Raw genomic sequence first — 19,442 nt, 5'->3', positions numbered from 1 at the left:
TGTGTTTTGAAGAACAAAAGAAGTTAGCTAAATAACAAAACGTGAGATGGAAAGGGATTTGTGTGAAAGCGATACAGAGGAAAGCCTTGATTAGTTTTAGCAGCTATGGGTAATTCCACAGTCTCCTAGGAAAGGTAGCTATTATTTATCAGACCAAAGATTTCTGTTACTAGGATGGGGGTACAGCGAGGAGGAAGGATGTACTAGCTCCTTTAACATTTCCCTCAAGGGGACCACATTTAAACTTAAGCTACTGGAGAATTACTAGTGTTAATCAAAGGTAAGCATTTATAAAATGAAGGATGACATCTTATAGCTGCTCTTCAATTCTTTAAAAAAAAAAATCGAAAGATGAAAAATGCCTTGTTGTAAGCCACAGTGTGCTTGCCCAACAAGATTGGAATTTCCCTTGAACCTGAGGGCTTTACTTTCTCAGGAAACCCCTCTCTGGTCCCACACTAGGTCAGACCTTGCTCTTGTACACACTAGAGTCCTGTACTATTCTTTATGACAGTTCATGAAAAATGTGTATGTGTGGGTGTGTGCATGTGTGTGAGATTCAGTTGTTCTACATTCTAGGAGTACGATCTTAATCTGTTTCCTCTCTGCTCTATCATCAGTTTCTAGCACAACGTCTGGCACAAAATACATGCTAGATAAAGATGTGTTGATTCTGCAGCTCCTGCCATTGTGTACTGTTTTGCTGCGATTTTCACTATTAGAATTTTGTCTCTATTGAGCAAACAAGAATTGTGCTATGAGGAGGAGAAAGCTATAGTCATTCAGGTTAGCTGATATGACCTGGTCATATAAGAGGTTAAGGGTCATGGGGGTATTTAGAGCTCTCAGACCCAAGTGCCAGGTAAGAACAGAACAGAAGCTTTCAAGTGATGTCCAGGATGAAAAGAATAATAAGTTTGTTTTTTCCAAGGGACATAAGCTATGACAGACACACAGGACCAAATACATTATTCACACAATCCAGTGCAAAATGCAAATGCAAGGCCTCTTGCTCAAAAAGTATCAAGAATTTCAAGATAGTGACAGAAGAGCATTAACACAAGTATAGGGCCCTTGCGTGACTGCACAGACCATATACCCACTGTAACAGGGAAGAAAACATCTGACTCCATATTAGATCTGTTCCTTTGCATTTTAATCTTTGCGTTCTGCTGCCCAGGACCTTAGTCATGGTGGCCCCGCGCCTTTTGTAAAAGAACGTTGCCTATAGGCTGAAATATATACAGGAGAGACTATTCTCAAGGCTCTGACCTTTAAGAGTCCATTCATATAGAGATAAAAGGTTGCAGAATAAAGAATAACATTTGCCTTGATGGAGGTTTGCATGAACATTGTGGACTGCTACAGGAATAGAGAATTCTTACAACAAAAATTTTGCAACAACTAACCATGCCCCTCCCTCACACTGCCTTTAAAAGTGCTTTGCTGAGGGCCTCCCTGGTGGCTCAGTGGTAAAGAATCTGCCTGCCACTGCAGGAGACACAGGTTTGATCCCCGATCCGGGAAGATCCCACATGCCATTGAACAGCTAAACCCATGTGCCACAGCTACTGAGCCTGTGCTCTAGAGCCCGGGAAGCAAAACTGTTGCGCCCACATGCAGCAAGTATTGAAGCCTGTGTTCCACGCACTGCAACTAGAGTAGCCCCTATTCACCACATATAGAGAAAAGCCCTCACAGCAATGCACAGCCGGAAATAAATGATTTTTTCAAGTGCTTTGCTGAAACCCTGAGAGGAGTTTGGGGGTTTTGAGACATGAGCCACCTGTCTCCTTGCAAAGCCCTGGAGTAAATCTTTCTCTGCCCCCCAGACTCCGACTTTTCAGTTTGTTTGGCTTCACTGTGCATTGGGCACACGAACTTGCATTCAGTAACACCATGAAGCCAGCCTTACAAACATTTAGAGTTAAAAAATAAAATCTGAACATGAGTTTATAGTTTCCTGTTAGAAAAGTAAGCAGTTTTGTATGGGGGGGGCCAGTGGTGTGGGGGGGGGGGCGGGTTAAATATCCAGATGTATTTCCTCCCCTGCACATTGAGGTTTTTCTTCAAAAGGTACCAGGTCCTTCTGCCCCTTTATTCCACGTGGCCATCTTTCTGTTTCCAAAAGATCTACTAAGACACACTGGTTTGCCCCTCTGCAAACAGCCCTAACATTCTCGCTATCTTGCAATACCCACTTATTCCACAGCTGAGAAGATTTAGCCTGAATTTGAGGCTCCCCAGTCCAAAAAGCCGGAGAAAGCAATGGCAACCCACTCCAGTACTCTTGCCTGGAAAATCCCACGGACAGAGGAGCCTGGTAGGCTGCAGTCCACGGGGTCGCTAAGAGTCAGGCACGACTGAGCGACTTCACTTTCTCTTTTCACTCTCATGCATTGGGGAAGGAAATGGCAACCCACTCCAATATTCTTGCCTGGAGGATCCCAGGGACAGAGGAGCCTAGTGGGCTGCCGTCTATGGGGTCGCACAGAGTCGGACACGACTGAATCGACTTAGCCGCAGTAGTCCAAAAAGCATGAATTTTGAAGCCAAAATGGGTTCAAATCCCAGCTCCACCACTTACAGATCAGCCACTTAGAGCAAATTAGTTAGTCTACTAGTTTTCTCATCTATGAATGAGAATGATATTAATAATACCTTGCCTAATAGGGTGGCTCTGAGGGTTAAATACGTAAAAAGTGTGACCGGCTTAACACATAAACGCACAACCAAACACGTTTTGCAGTGTCTCTCTGCTTCAGTCCAAAGCTGAACCGAGGAAAGAGGAGCGCCCTCAGGCCAGGAAACCCCAGCTCTGCTTCCTCCGTCACTGAACCCTATAAATAACTTGGCTAAGTCACCGGATCCCGGCTCTCTGAGAGTCGCAGTTTCTCCGGGTGCAGAAGGAGGGAGTTGCTGCAGGTGGTCCCTCCCGCTGGATCATTCGGGCTTTGGTCAGAATTTTCCTTCTACCTCCTAAAGCATCCCGGGACCGTGCCGAGCACCCGAGTTCTCCCAGCCTGGCCGCAGGGCCTCCCTAGGGCGCGGCCCCGTTCTGTTCCCCGCGGGGGCCCGCGCAGCCCCGCCCCGGAGCCCTTCTCAGGCGAGCGGGTCAGCCGGAGTCCCCTCGCCCGCGGCCGAGCGGCAGTCACGACTGTGCGGTCGTCGCCGCGGTGGCCGCGGGCGCGGCGGGGCGCGCGCTCTCCCCAGCCCGGGCGGGTGCCGGGGAGGTGGGCAGGGCCGGGGCGGGGGCGAGGCCGGAGGAGGGCGCGGCGGCGCCTCGGCGAGGATGGGAGTCCCCGGCCTCAGAAACTGAGCGAGCCTGCGCGCGGCAGGGAGGGCGCTCCGGAGGGAGGTGAGCCTCGCTGTTCCTCCGGGAGCCCAACACCGTTCCCGCGCCGCCACGATGATCCCCCCGAGCGGCGCCCGCGAGGACAGCGTGGACGGGCTGCCCAAGGAGACGGCGAGCGCCGAGCAGCCGCCCTCTCCAGCATCCACCGGCAGTCAGGAATCCAAGGTACCGCGCACGCTTGCCCCAAGAGGACACAAACTCACTCCTCTTCCTCTCTGTCCACCTTTGTGTCCTCCCTACTGGCGCTGGCGCCGGAGGCTAAGACGCGTCCCTAGTTCTTCTCAAGGACTGTACTCCCTTGAGACTCGAATGTCCAGCAGGACTCGCTGCTAGCGGTGCTGGACCACGTCGCTGGGGACCCATTCTTCTTGTCCGCACGGCCCCGGGGCTTTGCGCTGGGCTCCTGCCCGGCGAGCACCCGCAGTTCACAGTGGCTCCGGGTTCGGATCGCTTTCCGGGGTGGTGGTGGCGTGCTTGTTCTGTGCTTTGAACCTGCATGTGCCTAAAGCGCGTGTGGGTATTAGGCGGCTTCTGAAGGCTGAGGGACAGACAGCCCAGGACACTCCTCCAGAAAAGCAGGGGCATTTGCTAACCAGCAAAGGTTCGCCTGTATCCCACGGGCCTGAGATCCTTTAGGCTAACCGGACTCATCCCTAACCTCGGATACCGCTGATTTCAGAAAAATTAGGGAAATGCTACCTTCTCGGGAAGGTTGATGTTCCTCTCGTAGAAGTTAATCCTCGAACTTAAACTTGCTTTTGTGAGAGTTACACTGATATACACAAAACCAACCCCGCGGCACTTCTGTCACTGTTACACTTACTCTGAAACGTTCACGGGTGCCAGGCGCATGTTTGGAAATCTTGGAAGAGGATCAAGTAAAATGCGGCTGCTAGCTGTGCGATGCCAAATGGCATCTCAGTCGGGAGTAAAAACCATAAGATGGAGTTTGTAGTTATATGGATTCCTTAAGCGCAGGGCTCCTGGCTCTTTTTCCAGATCTCCTTGTGGGTTCCCTGGGTGTCTTTGGAATGTGGGGCAGTTCTTGTGGAGGAATGAAGGAGAGCAGGATGCCAGTGTGGAGAGCAGATCAGATGGGGCCAGGAAGAGTCTCCTCCTTTTCTGCCTTCACAGCCATCCCTGGAAGCCATTGACAAATAAGCAGGATCACAAGCATAGCTAAGTGACTTCCATCCTAAGTGATCCTGCCCGCTGTACAGTATCCCAGCCTCTGAAAGTTAACCATCAAAGATGCTAATCCAAGACAGAGAGCTTGGCATTATCTTTATTTTGGGGGCAAATGTCTGACCTGGAACATGTGTGTCAACTTTTCTAAAACTTAACTGTTAACAGGGGCAAAATCCCACCTTCCAGAATCATTGAGAGGCATAGAGATGACCTAACACCCACCCAGTACAGAGTAAGGACTCAATCCTGTTCACTGTTTTCCTTTCTGAGATAAGGAGATGGGATCCATCTCACCACAGACAATTCACTCCAAATGGGTCTCACAACCCACGCACAGGCACCACTTCCCCTCCAATCAGAAGTTACTAGCTGTCAATCATTGTGCAGCATTGACGGTCCTTCACCTAAGTGATCCGGGGTAGTGGGCACTTTGCAAGTGATCTAGAATACTGGAAATGAATGTAACTAAACTCAAGACTGAAACTAATAATCAGGTTTTTTAATTGGGCCTGTTGCTCTGCAGTAGGTATGTTCTGGAAAGGGCTTAGCATTTGATTTTACAGCAAGCTTGGTTCAAACACACTGTATGGGCTTGCTATTTATAGATACCCTAATGTAAATTCTTTGGCAAAGCAAAGACTACATATGTAATACCCATCATTATCCACCAATTTATCTGGCTTATGGTTTCAGACTTGTACACGTCAGTTTTTCTCTATGTGTATTTATATATTCCTAAATTGGCTGTCATAGCTTAGGTGTTCTTGATCAGTGGAGACAGGCTATGGGGGGTTGTCCATGAACCCCAAGAAGCTGAATGCAAAGTCGTGTACCTCAATGTGAAATTTTTTTGGCGTAGTGTTTGTGATACTCTCCAGGGGGCCCATGCTTCTCAAAAGGGCTAAACAGTTGATATGGAGGCTGTGTGGTAGGGATCAGCAGGATGGCAAGAGACAGGAACAGAGGCAGGCTCTATTCATTCTGCACCAGGAGCGCCACATTTGAAGGTTTATTGGCATTTACAAGGATCTTCCATCTGACAATGAGTGTCTGGTAGGAGAACGTGGACAGCTAGTCATCCTGTATTACTCCCCTCTGAAGTGATCTGTTTGTCAGAATACCGTGTGGGACAGGCATGGTTCAGCCCCTCTGGACTGTAACCTTTCTCAAGAAGGACTTTTGAAATTCGTTTTTTCTTTTATTTTATTGAAGTCTGACTGACTTACAGTATTGTATTAGTTTCAAGTATACAACATAGCGATTCAGTGTTTTTCTAGATTAGTCAGCATACAAAGTTAATGCACTGTTATTGACTGTATTCCCTGTGCTATACATTGCACCCTGTGACTTACTTATTTCATGACTAACAGCTTGTACTTCTTAATCCTCTTCACCTCGTTCACTTATTCACCCCACCTCCCTCCCCTCTGGCAACTATTGGTTTGTTCTCTGTATCTACGAGTCTGTTTCTGTTTGGTTATATTTGCTCATTTGTTTTGATTATTAGATTTCACTGTACATTTTTAAAATAACTTTTTTTTTCTCTCCTGATAAGAGTAACAACTACTTTGTGGAAATTTGAAAAGTCCTGAAAAAAAAATTAAATAAAGAGAAGGAAAAAAATCACCCATTAGTCACAATCCAGAGGCCATTACTGATAATGTCTTGGTTGTATATTTGCCTTTTTTCATTGTTTTTTTATATTTACCCAGTTGAGAGAGCAATGGTAAGCATCTACTGAGTGCTTGGTGGGTGTCAGACACAACTTGACCCTTCGTAATAACCCTGTGAGAGACATTGTGCTGTTATTTCTGTTTTATGGATAGGGAAGTGAAAGCTCCCCATGATTGTACAATGAGGTGACTGACACAGCAGGGACAGGAACCCGGGCCTCGTGACTCTGGAGAACAAGTTTTTGACCACCGTGCTGCTGAATTTTATGCCGGTGTCCATCTTACACTCTATACTGTTTCACCTAACATCCTAACCAAGTGTTTTATATGCCACTAAAAGCCCTGGTGGCTCAGAGGTTAAAGCGTCTGCCTCCAATGCGGGAGACCCGGGTTCGATCCCTGGGTCGGGAAGATCCCCTGGAGAAGGAAACGGTAACCCACTCCAGTATTCTTGCCTGGAGAATCCCATGGATGGAGAAGCCTGGTAGGCTACAGTCCACAGGGTCGCATAGAGTCGGACACGACTGAGCGACGGAACTGAACTGAACTGAAAAGCCACTTGCAACTGTGTTTTATTCTTCTCTAGAAATCCTTGAAAATAAATTGAGCCACATTATCACATGAAATGATTAAAGACCAACTTTTATCTGGCTTCTTTGATTTTGTTACTCTTTCCCCAAAAGTATATTTACGGAAGTGATTAAATGGAACTTCACAGAACCATCTGGAAAACTTGACCACGACAAACCCTTTAGAGGGGCCATTAGAGAAGAATGATAATGATTCAGTGCCTTGAGCACATAAAATGTTTCTGGAATGCCATTTTCTCTGCAGATTCCTTGGAATGCTAAATCAAATATAAGAATTGGAAACACTGGAGATGATCTTCTCTGGGTATTTTTAAATAATGGATAATTTTATCATGTAAATTTATTTTATTATGGAAAACTTGAACACACACAAAAGCAGAGAAAACACTATGAAGAACCATCATGTACCTAATCACTTTGTTCTCCCAGTTATCAATTCATGAACAATCTTGTTTCATCTGTAACCCCCACCAGTACCTCCACCCTTCCTTACACACACTGGTTCATTTTAAAACAAATTCCAGACATCAAGGGTCTTCCCAGGTGATAAAAGAATCCGCATGCCAGTGCAGAAGATGCAAGAGACATGGGTTCGATTCCTGGGTTCAGAAGATCCCCTGGAAGGGGGCATGGCAACCCATCTAGTATTCTTACCTGAAAAATCCCATGAACAGAGGAACCTGGTGGGCTACAGTCCGTGCGGTCACAAAGAGTCGGATGCAACTGAGCATATGTGCACACACCAGGCATCAAAGCATTTCATTCATATGTATTTACAGTTGTATCTCTAAAGAATAAGGGCTTTTTTGGTAAACATGACTACAATCCCATTATCACATACTGGAGGTGTTTTAAATCACAGGTCAGTATAGTCTTTGGAGGTCTACATATTGTCTTTGGAATACCTGTGAACAGCCAGAACTTTCAAAATTGTTCATGTACGTGTATATGTGCATCATCTGGGGAAGGGATCCATAGCTTATATCAAATCGATAAAGTGCTCATAGCTTTCCCAGTGTATTTAAATCTGCTCACTCTTTCTTCCCTCTGTCGAGGGAATAGAGGCCCAGAGAGAGGCAGTGACTTGCCTAAGATCACAAAGGTAGTTACTGCCAATACCCCTCCTAAGAACCCTGGGTAGGACCATGGATTGCGCTGTGCTTAGTCGCTCAGTCATGTCAGACTCTTTGCGACCCCATGGACTGTAGCCCACCAGGCTTCTCTGTCCATGAGGATTCTCTAGGCAAGAATACTGGAGTGGGTTGCCATGCCCTCCTCCAGGGAATCTTCCCAACCCAGAGATCCAACCCAGGTCTCCCGCATTGCAGGCAGATTCTTTACTGTCTGAGCCACCAGGAAAGCCCAGGAATAGTGGAAAGGTAGCCTATCCGTTTTCAAGGGGATCTTCCTGACCCAGGAGTAGAACAGGAGTCTCCTGCATTTCAGGCGGATTCTTTACCATCTAAGCTACCAGGGAAGCCCAGGACCTTAGATACCCCAGCACATTTTCCTCAGAGTAAATTCCAGTAAGCACAAGTTATAATGTAGTTTATGTGGTTTTGTTTTTTCATAAAATTAGTTGAGTTGAAAGAGTTTCAAAGCCACTAATGAACCTCACCCCTCTATCTTTCCACTAACTATCTAAGAAAGACCACAATCTAATTCATTGTCTAAGTGTTTGACAGAGATCATTGAATACTAAGAAAAATTTCATGTTTCAGCATCCTTTATTGCAATGAATGTCTCTTTTTATACTGACTTATTGACAATGTAGAAATCTTACTGGAGTGTCACATGGCATTTGGTATGGATTCCCTTTGCCATCACTTATATGACACAAGCTCACATTTTGATGACGTGAAAGGATTATTGGTTTTGAGGACAAATAAACAAGCTTTCAGATCTGTTCTTATCCATGCCATCTTTGTGTCCATGGGGAAGCTACCTAACCTCTCTGAGTCTCACCTTCCTAAAATCTACAATGAGGATGCTAATTCCCTATTGGCATGGGTTTTTTGGTAAGGTCTGAGAATATGTAAAACACCCCATATGTTGAAAGCCTTTGTAAGCATAAAGCATTGTTTACTTTCTCTTCCCGCTTCAAATTAGATGACTCTGTCACTGGCCAACAGCAAATTTCATCATTGGGAAAATTTCAGTAATCAAAACTGACGTTCTTATAGTATAACTGAGTTTTCCTCCCTTTGCACTTGAGTTATACTGCTGACTCCAGTGAGATTTCATCTTAGCTGTATTGCATCCCCAAGAAGCTAAGCCATAGACTCCCTGGCAAGTGACTTTGATTTTGAAAGGTTGATATAAGCCACCTAGGACCCCACTGGAGCCATGGGCCAAAGTGTCTGCTCATTCCAGAATGGTTCTCTCTGAACCTGGATGACCCTCTAAACTAGCAAGAAGCAATCCCTAATAATGACTATGTGCCCTTCTTCTCCCAGAAAAGTTTCTGTGTCCATTAATCAGAAATTATTTATGGATTGCCTACTTTGTGGCCAGCTAACCCATTACATACATATGAAACTATTATTGATAGGAATTTAACTTCTAACTTCTACTCGGAGTGGGGGGGCAGGGAGATGAAAGAAAATGGAACCCTGGTCTTGCGTTCAAATCCCCTGGTAAGTCCAGATCATAGGCTAGGCCTGCTAAATGGAAAATCTGTGAGTGAAGGTCCCAAGAATCAGTATTTTTGTAAAGCTTCCTTGTACAGCCGAATTTAAGAAACACTTGTCTAGACTAAAAAAACTATAGAGTGTCAAAGAAAGCAGGATTTTTTTCCCTTCCAACCAAGATACTTGAAGGAACCATTTGTATTTTCTTTCTTTTCTTCTTCACTTCCTGTTTATACTTTAATCCAAATGATGGCTCTGGCAAAGGTAATCTACTGTTTCCTCCCTTCTGTCAAAGAATCCAAGTGTTGCTCAGATGTAGCTAGACTATGAGGTTGACTGTGTCCATATTATTTTCATGATTGTAAAAGTAATAAGTACTAAATGTAGAAAACTGGAAAGCAGAGAAAATATAAAAATGAATTTATCACATAATGACCTAGACATGGACTTCCCTGGTAGCTCACCTGGTGAAGAATCCACCTGCAGTGCAGGAGACTTGATTCAATTCCTGGAAAGATCCCCTGGAGAAGGGATAGGCTACCCACTCCAGTATTCTTGGGCTTCCCTGGTGGCTCAGACGGTAAAGAATCCACCTGCAATGCAGGAGACTCCAGTTCTATTCCTGGGTCAGGAAGATCCCCTTGAGAAGGGATAGGCTACCACTCCACTATTCCTGGGCTTTCCTGGTGGCTCAGACGGTAAATAATCCACCTGCAATGCAGGAGACCTGGGCTGGATCCCTGGGTTGGGAAGATTCCCTGGAGGAGGGCATGGCAACCCACTCCAATATTCTTGCCTGAAGAATCCCCATGAACAGAGGAGCCTGGCAGGCTACAGGCCATGGGGTCGCAAAGAGTCTGAGATGACTGAGCAACTAAGCATAGACCTAGACATAAGAACTGTTAAGTTTTCTCTTTATACACACACACCCACACACATTCTTGAAACAAAATTGAAATGGTGGCTTCCCTGGTCGCTCAGCAGTAAGTAATGCACCTTCAATGCAGGGGTTGCAGGAGATGCAGGTTTGATTCCTGGGTCAGGAAGATCTCCTAGAGGAGATAATGGCAAACCTCTCCAGTATTGTTGCCTGGAGAATCCCATGGACAGAGGAGCCTGGTGGACTACAGTCCATGGGGTCGCAAAGAGTCTGACACTACTGAAGTGACTTAGCACGCATGCACACATACATAAATGCATGTTATATTTTTTCTTCTACATAATGTTGTACATAGTTTTCTTGTACTCTCTGACTAAGCATTAAAGATGGTATGTTTCATTGCTGTACCATATCTATTTCATCAGTCTCTTCTAATTATAGTTTAGATTCTTAGCTTTCATGCTTTAAAAAATATTGAAATGGGCATCCTGATACCTCAGCATTTGAATACATTTCTGATTAGTGTCATGGGAAGTAGAATTACTGCTGCTGCTGCTGCTAAGTCGCTTCAGTCGTGTCTGACTCTGTGCTACCCGAGACAGCAGCCCACCAGGCTCCTCCATCCCTGGGATTCTCCAGGCAAGAACACTGGAGTGGGTCGCCATTTCCTTCTCCAATGCATGAAAGGAAAAGTGAAAGTGAAGTTGCTCAGTCATGTCCGACTCTTCGCAACCCCATGGACTTCAGCCCACCAGGCTCCTCCGTCCATGGGATTTTCCAGGATTACTAGGTCTGGTTATAAACACTTCACTGATCTTTTATTCTTACTGACACAGTGCTCTCTAGAAAGATATATCATACCTTTTTTTCTTGTAAACTTTTTAGTGAAGTATGACATCCTACCAAAAGGTGTACTCGTGATAAGATTACAGATTAAAGAATTTTCAGAAAATAAATTGCTGACTTGTATGTAACCAACACAAAAATCAAGAAATAGAATGTTATCACTACCCAAGAATCTCTCTCGTACCCTTTTCTGTCACTAGCTCCCGAAAGATAACTCAATTTTTGATTTCTCACAGTATAAATTAATCTTCCTTATTTTTGAATTTTATATATATAAGTGGATCATACTCTTTTATGTCTGGTTTCTTTCACTTAGCATTATGTTGTGGGATTCATCCATGCTGTCACATGGAGCAATAGTTTTCCATTTTCATTGCTGTATAGCATTCCACTATATAAATAGACGACTATTTAACTGTTCTATTGATGGTGGAATTTGGATTGCTACTTGGAATTTTGTCTGCTAGAAGGTGTACTGCTTTGACTATTATTATACATATTCCTTGTGGCACTTTTATTTTTCAGTGTATACTTAGGGGGAACATTGCTTGGGCTGTGGGGTATGCCTATGTTGATAGTAGATGCTATCAACTTTCCAAAGTATCTGTGCCAATTCATAATCCCAGCAACAATGAAGAGGAGTTCCATCTGATCCTTATCCCACAAACATTTGCTGCTGTTTGTATTTCTCAGTTCAGCCATTCTCATAGGTGATTAGTGGTATTGTGCCATGGTTTTAACTTGTATGTCCCCAGTGACTAATGAGTTAAGCATTTTTAATACATTGGGGCACTTGAATGTCCTCTTGTGAATGTCCTCTTTTGCAAATCTTTTGTCTGTTTTCCTATTAGGCTATATGTCATTTTTTAATTGGTAGGAATTCTTTTTACATATTCTAGATCCAAGTACTTTTAGAGATAAATATGTTGTAAGTATCTTTTTCTATCCTGTGGCTTATCTCTTCTTTTCTTAACAGAAATTCTTTTTTTTTAATCTTATGTATTTGTTTATTTATTTGGCTGTGTCGGGTCGTGGTTGAGTTGCAGCACTCGGGATCCTCGCTGCACCTTGCAGGATGGTTGCAGCACACTGGCTGTCTACTTGTGGTGCTCGGGCTTAGTTGCTCCACAGCATGTGGGACTTTAGTTCCCTGACCAGGGATTGAATTCGCGTCCCCTGCATTGTGAGGCAGATTCTTAATCACTGGACCACCAGGAAAGTCCCCAAAATTCTTCTTCGGTGAGGTCAGTTCGTTCATTTTCTTGCTTACGTGCTTTTTGTGTTCCCCTTTGGAACCTTTGCCTACCTCAAAGGCATGAAGGTATTCTCTTGTATTATTTCTTAGGAATGCTATTGCTTAGACTTTCACACATAAGTCTATAATCCTTTTGAAGTTGCCAAGGTGTGAGGTAGGGGTCAAGATACTTTATGGCACTGCACTGCCACCTTTGCCGTAAATCAGATGGCTGTATCTTTGATTTATGTAGAGATGGCTGTTCTGCCTCATTGGTCTGTTTGTCTGTCCTTGTACAAGTATGGCACTGACGTAAATATAATGACCTTATTAAAAAGTCTTGGTATCTGGCAGAATAAGCCTTCTGGCTTTGCTCTGCTTTCTCAAAACTGTTTCGGTTATTTGGGGCCTCTGACATTTCCATATATTAATACATTTTAGAATCAGCTAACCAGTTTCCACCAAAACACCTGCTAGGATATTGGTTGGGGTTGCATTAAATCTACACGTCCATTTGGAGAGAAGGGACGCCTCCCACTATTAGTCCTTCCAATAATAGCACCCACTGCAGATTGCTTCCATCAAGTGCCCCAAGGCATCATTACCTGAGAACCTAATTCTATGCTACTTTTTTTCATTTGAGGGATTCTCAAACCAAGTCGTGTTGTATAAATTTAAACTTCAAATCTGTGGAAGGCAGATCCATGATTATGATTCCCAGGGAATAATTGTTTGTTTGTTGTCCACCGTATGTCTTTACTAAGATTTCTTTCTCACTGACCTGACCTGATTTGGTGAGAGATTTGTTTCTTTTTCATTCTTTCTTTTCAAATTTCATTTCTATGTAGACAGTAAAATTCAATCTTCCAAAGATTTTTTTATTGAGTTAAAATATGCATAACATAAAATTTGTCTTCTTACCAATTTGAAATGTAGTTTTATGTGGCATTAAATACATTCATATGTTGTGTAACCATCACCATCTTTAGAACTTTTTACCTTCCCAAACTGAAGCTTTGTACACATTGAACAGTTATTCCTATCTCCTCCTTCCTTTATCTCCTGGCAACCACTATTCTGCTTTCTAATATTCTGTGAATGTGACTATTCTAGATACCTCATCTATGATGAATCATATAATATTTGTCCCTTTGTAACTAACTGGCTTATCTCACTTAACATAAATCTTCTACGTCCATCTGTATTCTGGTATAAGTCAGAATGTCCTTCTTTTTTAAGACTGAGTAATGTTCTGTAGTGTATATATACCACATTTTCTTTCTCCTCTCATCCATCAATGAACTATTGTGAATAATGCTGCTATCAACTTGGGTGTACAATTACCTGTTCAAGTCCCTGCTTTCGTTTCTTTTAGGTGTATAGCCAGAAGTGAGACTGCTGGATTACCTGGTAATTCTATATTTAATTTTTTGAGGAATCACCACTCTGTTTTCAAAAATGGCTGTGCCATTTAGATTTCCACCTGGAATGAACAGGATTCCAGTTTCTCTGCATCTCACCAACACTAGTTATTTTGTGTTTTTTTGCCCTAAATAGGTATGAGATGCTATCTCATTGTGGTTTTCATGTGCATTTCCCTAATGATTAGTGTTGTTAAACTTCATTTCATGTTGATGATCTGTGTACTGTTGGTCATCTGTGTAAATTCTTTGGAGAAACATCCATTCAAGACCTTTGCCCATTTTTAATTGAGTTGTTTTCTGTTTTGTTAGTAATTTTTGTTATTCATAGCCTTTTATTAGTAAATTTGAAGGGCGGTGATATATTGGAATTTTTTATTGTTCTATTAAAGTTATTCACTAGAATATTTATGTTTATATTTTTTCTTTTACAAATTATATATTCATGTCCTTGTCTGTTTTAATAGAGCACTTATTTCTTATTAATTTTCAAAAAAGTTTATAAATACTGAAATCATGACCTTTCATTTATGTTAACATTTTCCCAGATTGAAATTTGGTTTTCAATTTTATTACATTTTCAACATAGAAGATTTTTATTTTTATGTTGTTAAATGTCTCAAATTTATTTAGCTATGGCTTCTTTCCTCCATCTATATTTAGAAAGGTCTTCTGCACCCAGCAACAAATAAATATTAAGCTATATGTTTCTCTAGCTCCTTATTACATACTTTTTACTTTCATCACTTTTATCCATCTGGAGTTTGTTACTATGTGGTAAAGAATAACTTTTAATTTTTTCCTGAATGATTATTTCTAAAACTATTTGTTGAACAATTCATTTTTTCACTGATTTGAAGTGTTACGTCTATTATGTAATAAATGGTAATATGTACTAGGTTCTCTTTTATAATCATCTGTTATATTCTAATGATTGTGCATTTATTACTGTGCCATACTTTGACATCACAATGTTTTAATTATTGTAGTTTTATATAATACTGATAATTGATAATACAGTTTTATCAATTTTATATATTTCTTTAGCTGTACTCACCTTTTTTATTTTCCATGCAGTTATAAATATAAAATTTTCAGAGTAATTGCATGAAACTTTTAAGATCATTTCAGTGAAATCTTTACATATGATGAAGATTTATCACCCAGGAATATAATATATATAGTTATTGAAATGTCTTTTTTGTCACTGATAAATGCTTAGGAATTTTCTTCAAGTACTTTTTGCCCAATCCTCTGTTAGCTATTTCCTAGGTATTTTATACTAGTTTTATATTAATTTTGTCATCTAATGTCTTTTAGATTCCATTTATTATTCATTAACAAGGAGGTAGACTGTTGCTTACTTATTCAGAGTATGTTCTCTGGAGTCAGAGCAGCTGTGTTCAACCCACACTGTGAGGCTTTGTGATGCTGCTTCACAAGCTCCCCTGACCTTCACATCCCTGAGCCCCTCTGTTCTTTCTGTACAATGAGCATAATAATGTCCTTCTGTAGCACTGTCGTTAGGGTTAGGTTAATGGTGTATCCTAAGTGCCTAACACAGTGCGTGGCATAGAGTAAGGCAATGTTAGCTGTTATTATTAGGTTATCATAAAATCTATAATAATTTTGCATCTCTCTCTATAATTCTCTCTTTTGGGAGGTGGGGGAGTAGGCTAGGTAGGGACACAATATTATTTCATTAGATATCCCAAAATATGGTAAATGTTAGTGGAGGTATTAAGCGAGTACCTAACTAGCTTGCAGTGCAGTTCAGTTCAGTTCAGTCGCTCAGTAGTGTCCGACTCTTTGCGACCCCATGAATCGCAGCACACCAGGCCTCCCTGTACATCACCAACTCCCAGAGTTTACCCAAACTCATGTCCATCAAGTCGGTGATGCCATCCAGCCATCTCATCCTCTGTTGTCCCCTTCTCCTCCTGCCCCTAATCCCTCCCAGCATCAGGGTCTTTTCCAGTGAGTCAACTCTTCGCATGAGGTGGCCAAAGTATTGGAGTTTCAGCTTCAGCATCAGTCCTTCCAATGAACACCCAGGACAGATCTCCTTTAGGATGGACTGGTTGTGCTGCCAAAATTTTGCTGTGAGTGTCCATTGTGTATAGGTGTATATTGTACAGTGTTGGTGCTAAGGGGTGCTCTTAGATCGATTGGATCTCAAGTTACTCTGTAAGCCACTGCAAATTTACACATTCAGCCCGAGAAACATTAGGTGGTAATTTGCAACTTTAAAGACAAATCCATTTCCAACTAAATCATTCTTTAAGTCTTTCTTCTACATGAATTCCCGACTTCCCACTCTATTTGAGATTAAACTGAGTCAGTGTTTCTCTTGTTAAATTTGGGTTATCTTAGCTTACTAAGAATTTCCACTAGGAATGGATGTGGAATTGTTTCAAATGACTTTTTGGCAAGAATCAAGGTAATCATGTGATTTTTTTTTGTCCTTTGATGGATTGTATTAATAGATAGCCTAAATTAAACTCTTCTTGCATTCCTGGAAACGGTCCCACTTGACCGTGGGGATTTTCTTTTAATAAACTGCTAAGTTTTGATTGCCAATACTTTATTATTTTTGTATCTATATACATAAGAAAGATTGTTCTTTAACTGTCATTTTGTGTCCTCTGGTCAAATTTTATTTTTAAGGATATGCCAAGTTTTTAAAATTTATTGGGAAGATATACATGGATAGTTTTGTTTCATTCTTGTTGTCTTTTTCCCCTGTGAAACAGTTTGTAGAGCCTAGATCTCCACTTTGAATGTTTGAAAAAAGAAAAAATGAAGCATATCTAAACGTAAGAAAGAAAGAAAGATAGCACTAAGTCACGTCCAACTCTTGTGATCCCATGAACTGTAGCCCGCCAGGCTCCTTTGTCCAGGAGATTCTCCAGTCAAGAATGCTGGAGTGGGTTGCCATTTCCTTCTCCAGGGAAACTTCCAACCCAGGAATTGAACCCAGACCTGCTGCATTGCAGGCAGATGCTTTACCGACTGAGCTACATGGGAAGCCATGTCTAAACCTAGTACCTATTTTGAAATAAATTTTGAAGGCATTTTTGTATTTTTTATTCTGTTGTCTTTTTTCTAGATTGGCATGAATCAGTGGGGTTAATTTGTGTTTTGCCAGCAAATTATTTCATTGAAGTCGTCAGGGTATCTCTGGGTTAATTATTATAGGGCCACCTTGGCACCTTCCTTCTGTCTCCTCTCATGCTCAGTTTCTGCCAGGCTTCCTATGTGTCCCTGTCTCCTGAAAACCCACTTATGGTAGTTCTCTGTATTTAGCAACAGTGGTCCCTTAGATCTGGATCTGGAATCAGGAAAGTTAAATACCAGTACTCACATTTCCTCCTCATCTAGAGAAAAGGTGTTTCGTCTTTGCTCCTTCCTTAAGTATCCCTTTCTCCTTTGCTTCCCTTCCAACTGCTGTAACAGTTCCTCTCTATTCCTATCGGTTCTCACATCTTCCTCCACCCATCATTCAAGGGTTGGTCCTCCCCAGCATTCTATTCTCTGCCCTCAGCCCTCCTCACTCTTGACAATCTCTCTGGGTCTTTCTGGAACGTCTTACCTATTCTTTCTATTTCATCTCCCAGCTAAAAACTCCCAAATCTGAAGCCCACCACACTTCAGAAGTCAATCTTGTGAGCTTCAGACCAACATATTCAACTGCCTTTTCAATAACCTGTCTTGATCTCCTCCATATATTTTAAATTCAGCATACTCTCAACTAAATTCATCATTCCCAGCTCAGATGCCAGCTCAGTTCTTGTGTGTTCTTCCTGTGTTCTCATCCAGAGACGAGCATCATCCATGGAGTCGGCCAGGTTGAAACCAAAACTCATCCTTGATGACCCCCAGGGGACCTAAGTAGAGAGGTTTTTGAAAGCAAGTGGACAGGAGACAAGGTGTCTGTCAGCCCCTCGAGAGTGCTTCGTTTATCTGAAAATGAAACTCGGACCTGCTGTCTGTTCCTAAGGGCCCCCATAGCTGAAGTGTCAATCAGTGTGTTCCTCAGATCTGGGAGCGGTTGTGACCACAGCACGAAGGACTGAGGTCAGGCACAAGAGAAGGAATAAAGAGGAGGAATCCAGAACACTCCGGGCTCCCAAGAATGCTCCTGTTCCCTTGCCCTCCGAACTGACATGAGAGGGCAGTGAAAAGAGGTCCCAGAGTTCCATGTGCCCTGGCAAGATCCTCACATTCCCTCCCTTCATCTCCAACACTCTCAGTTTTATCAGAACCAGGTCACTTCGAGACCTTGGAAAAGATTCCCATAACACCCGTTCCCCCGGGACGTCAATCACCAGAAGAGCACAGGGCAGCAGGGCCCCCTTCCTTTCTCACAGTTTAATCTCCAGGCAGATCTGCACATCATCAGCTCTGCCTGCCACCCTCCTCAGTGGGCAGTACCTCCACTCTACCCTCTGGAATCAACTCTTCAGCAGATCCTCTCTCCTCTGCTTCTCCGAAGTATCCTTTACTTCTTCCCCCTGCAGCCTCTCAAACTGTGGCTCTTCTCTCCTTCACCAATCAGGCTTGGTAGTTGGGGAGGCAACCTCCCTACTGCTTCCAGAATCTTGTCTCTCCTCCTCTAAAATGTATAGCTTTAAAATCCACACCCTTAGGCTCCTCTACCCACTGCTAACATCAGCAGTCACCTACCAACCTGAGAAGATCTCTCCGTGCTCCAGGCTCACTCTCCCTCATTCCAACCCTACCTCTGTCATACACTTGTATGGTTTCCATACACTGCAGATGACTCTTCCAAATATCCTGACTTTTTAAGTCCTTAAACTTTTCTCCTCCTAAGATCTCCTCTTCCAGTTTCTCCCACATTGCCACCCACTTCTGTGGCCATTCCCAAGACTTTGCACAATGATTGCACTATCTTTCCGATTGTAAAAATGTACGGAGCTTTTCAGGCAAAGATGCTCAGTAAAGGAGTCATTCTGGCGGGGGGTGGGGGGCGGTGTCAACCCTTCCTGGTAACAGAGAACATGTCCTTTCGTGTTCTAGGCATTTCCCTGTTGAGAATTTTGCTTGCAACTCTTTCTATTATCTGGTTCACATCTCTGTTTGTTCAAAAGCAGAATATGCCACATGGGTTTTCAGTCAGTCTAACAGAGTTGCAAATGCCTTGTAAATTTCAAAGCAATTATATTACTTTTGTAATTTCCTTTTCCTAATTATTCAGGTTCGCCATTTTGAACACTAGTTATGGAACTTTTTGCATGCAGGAGAGGTTTTTTTATTTTTTCTTGTACTAATGACTCCCATTTTTCTGTGCTCTCCTAGTTTTGTATCTAACAACTTTCTAATTCTTTCTACACAAAGACCACCTTCTCTGTGCAGGCTACTTGCATCTTCTAATATACATCTTCTCGTTAGCTTTTATACTGGAAAATAAATCATCAAACTAGTTGGGAATTTCATGGTATGGAAATATTTAAAAGAAAATAGAAACTGCACTCAGTGGACTATCAGGGAAGTAAATAGAGGACTTGGGGGTTTCAGTATTTTGTTTTTTATTTTACTTAGTGACTTTACCTAGTGATTGGTTCATCAGACTTTTTGCTTACATCTTCTGGTTCTCAGCTGCAT

At 42.6% G+C, this 19,442-nt stretch overlaps 1 protein-coding gene across 2 annotated transcripts in view; it reads left to right on the top strand.

Moving 5' to 3' along the window:
* Positions 1-2,911: 2,911 nt before the first annotated feature.
* Positions 2,912-19,442, top strand: part of STAC (SH3 and cysteine rich domain) — a 123,585-nt gene continuing 107,054 nt past the window's right edge. For both annotated transcript variants that reach the window (XM_055414678.2, XM_055414677.2), the window contains exon 1: positions 2,912-3,520. In XM_055414678.2, the coding sequence (XP_055270653.2) occupies positions 3,410-3,520 (111 nt within the window). In that variant the 5' untranslated portion in view covers positions 2,912-3,409. The remainder of the gene's footprint in view (positions 3,521-19,442) is intronic.

Source organism: Moschus berezovskii, chromosome 24 (assembly GCF_049115385.1).
Source record: "Moschus berezovskii isolate FMDL1 chromosome 24, NW_MosBer_1.0, whole genome shotgun sequence".
In the NCBI taxonomy this organism is placed as follows: Eukaryota; Metazoa; Chordata; class Mammalia; order Artiodactyla; family Moschidae; genus Moschus; species Moschus berezovskii.
This window is presented reverse-complemented; position numbering and strand designations above follow the sequence as displayed.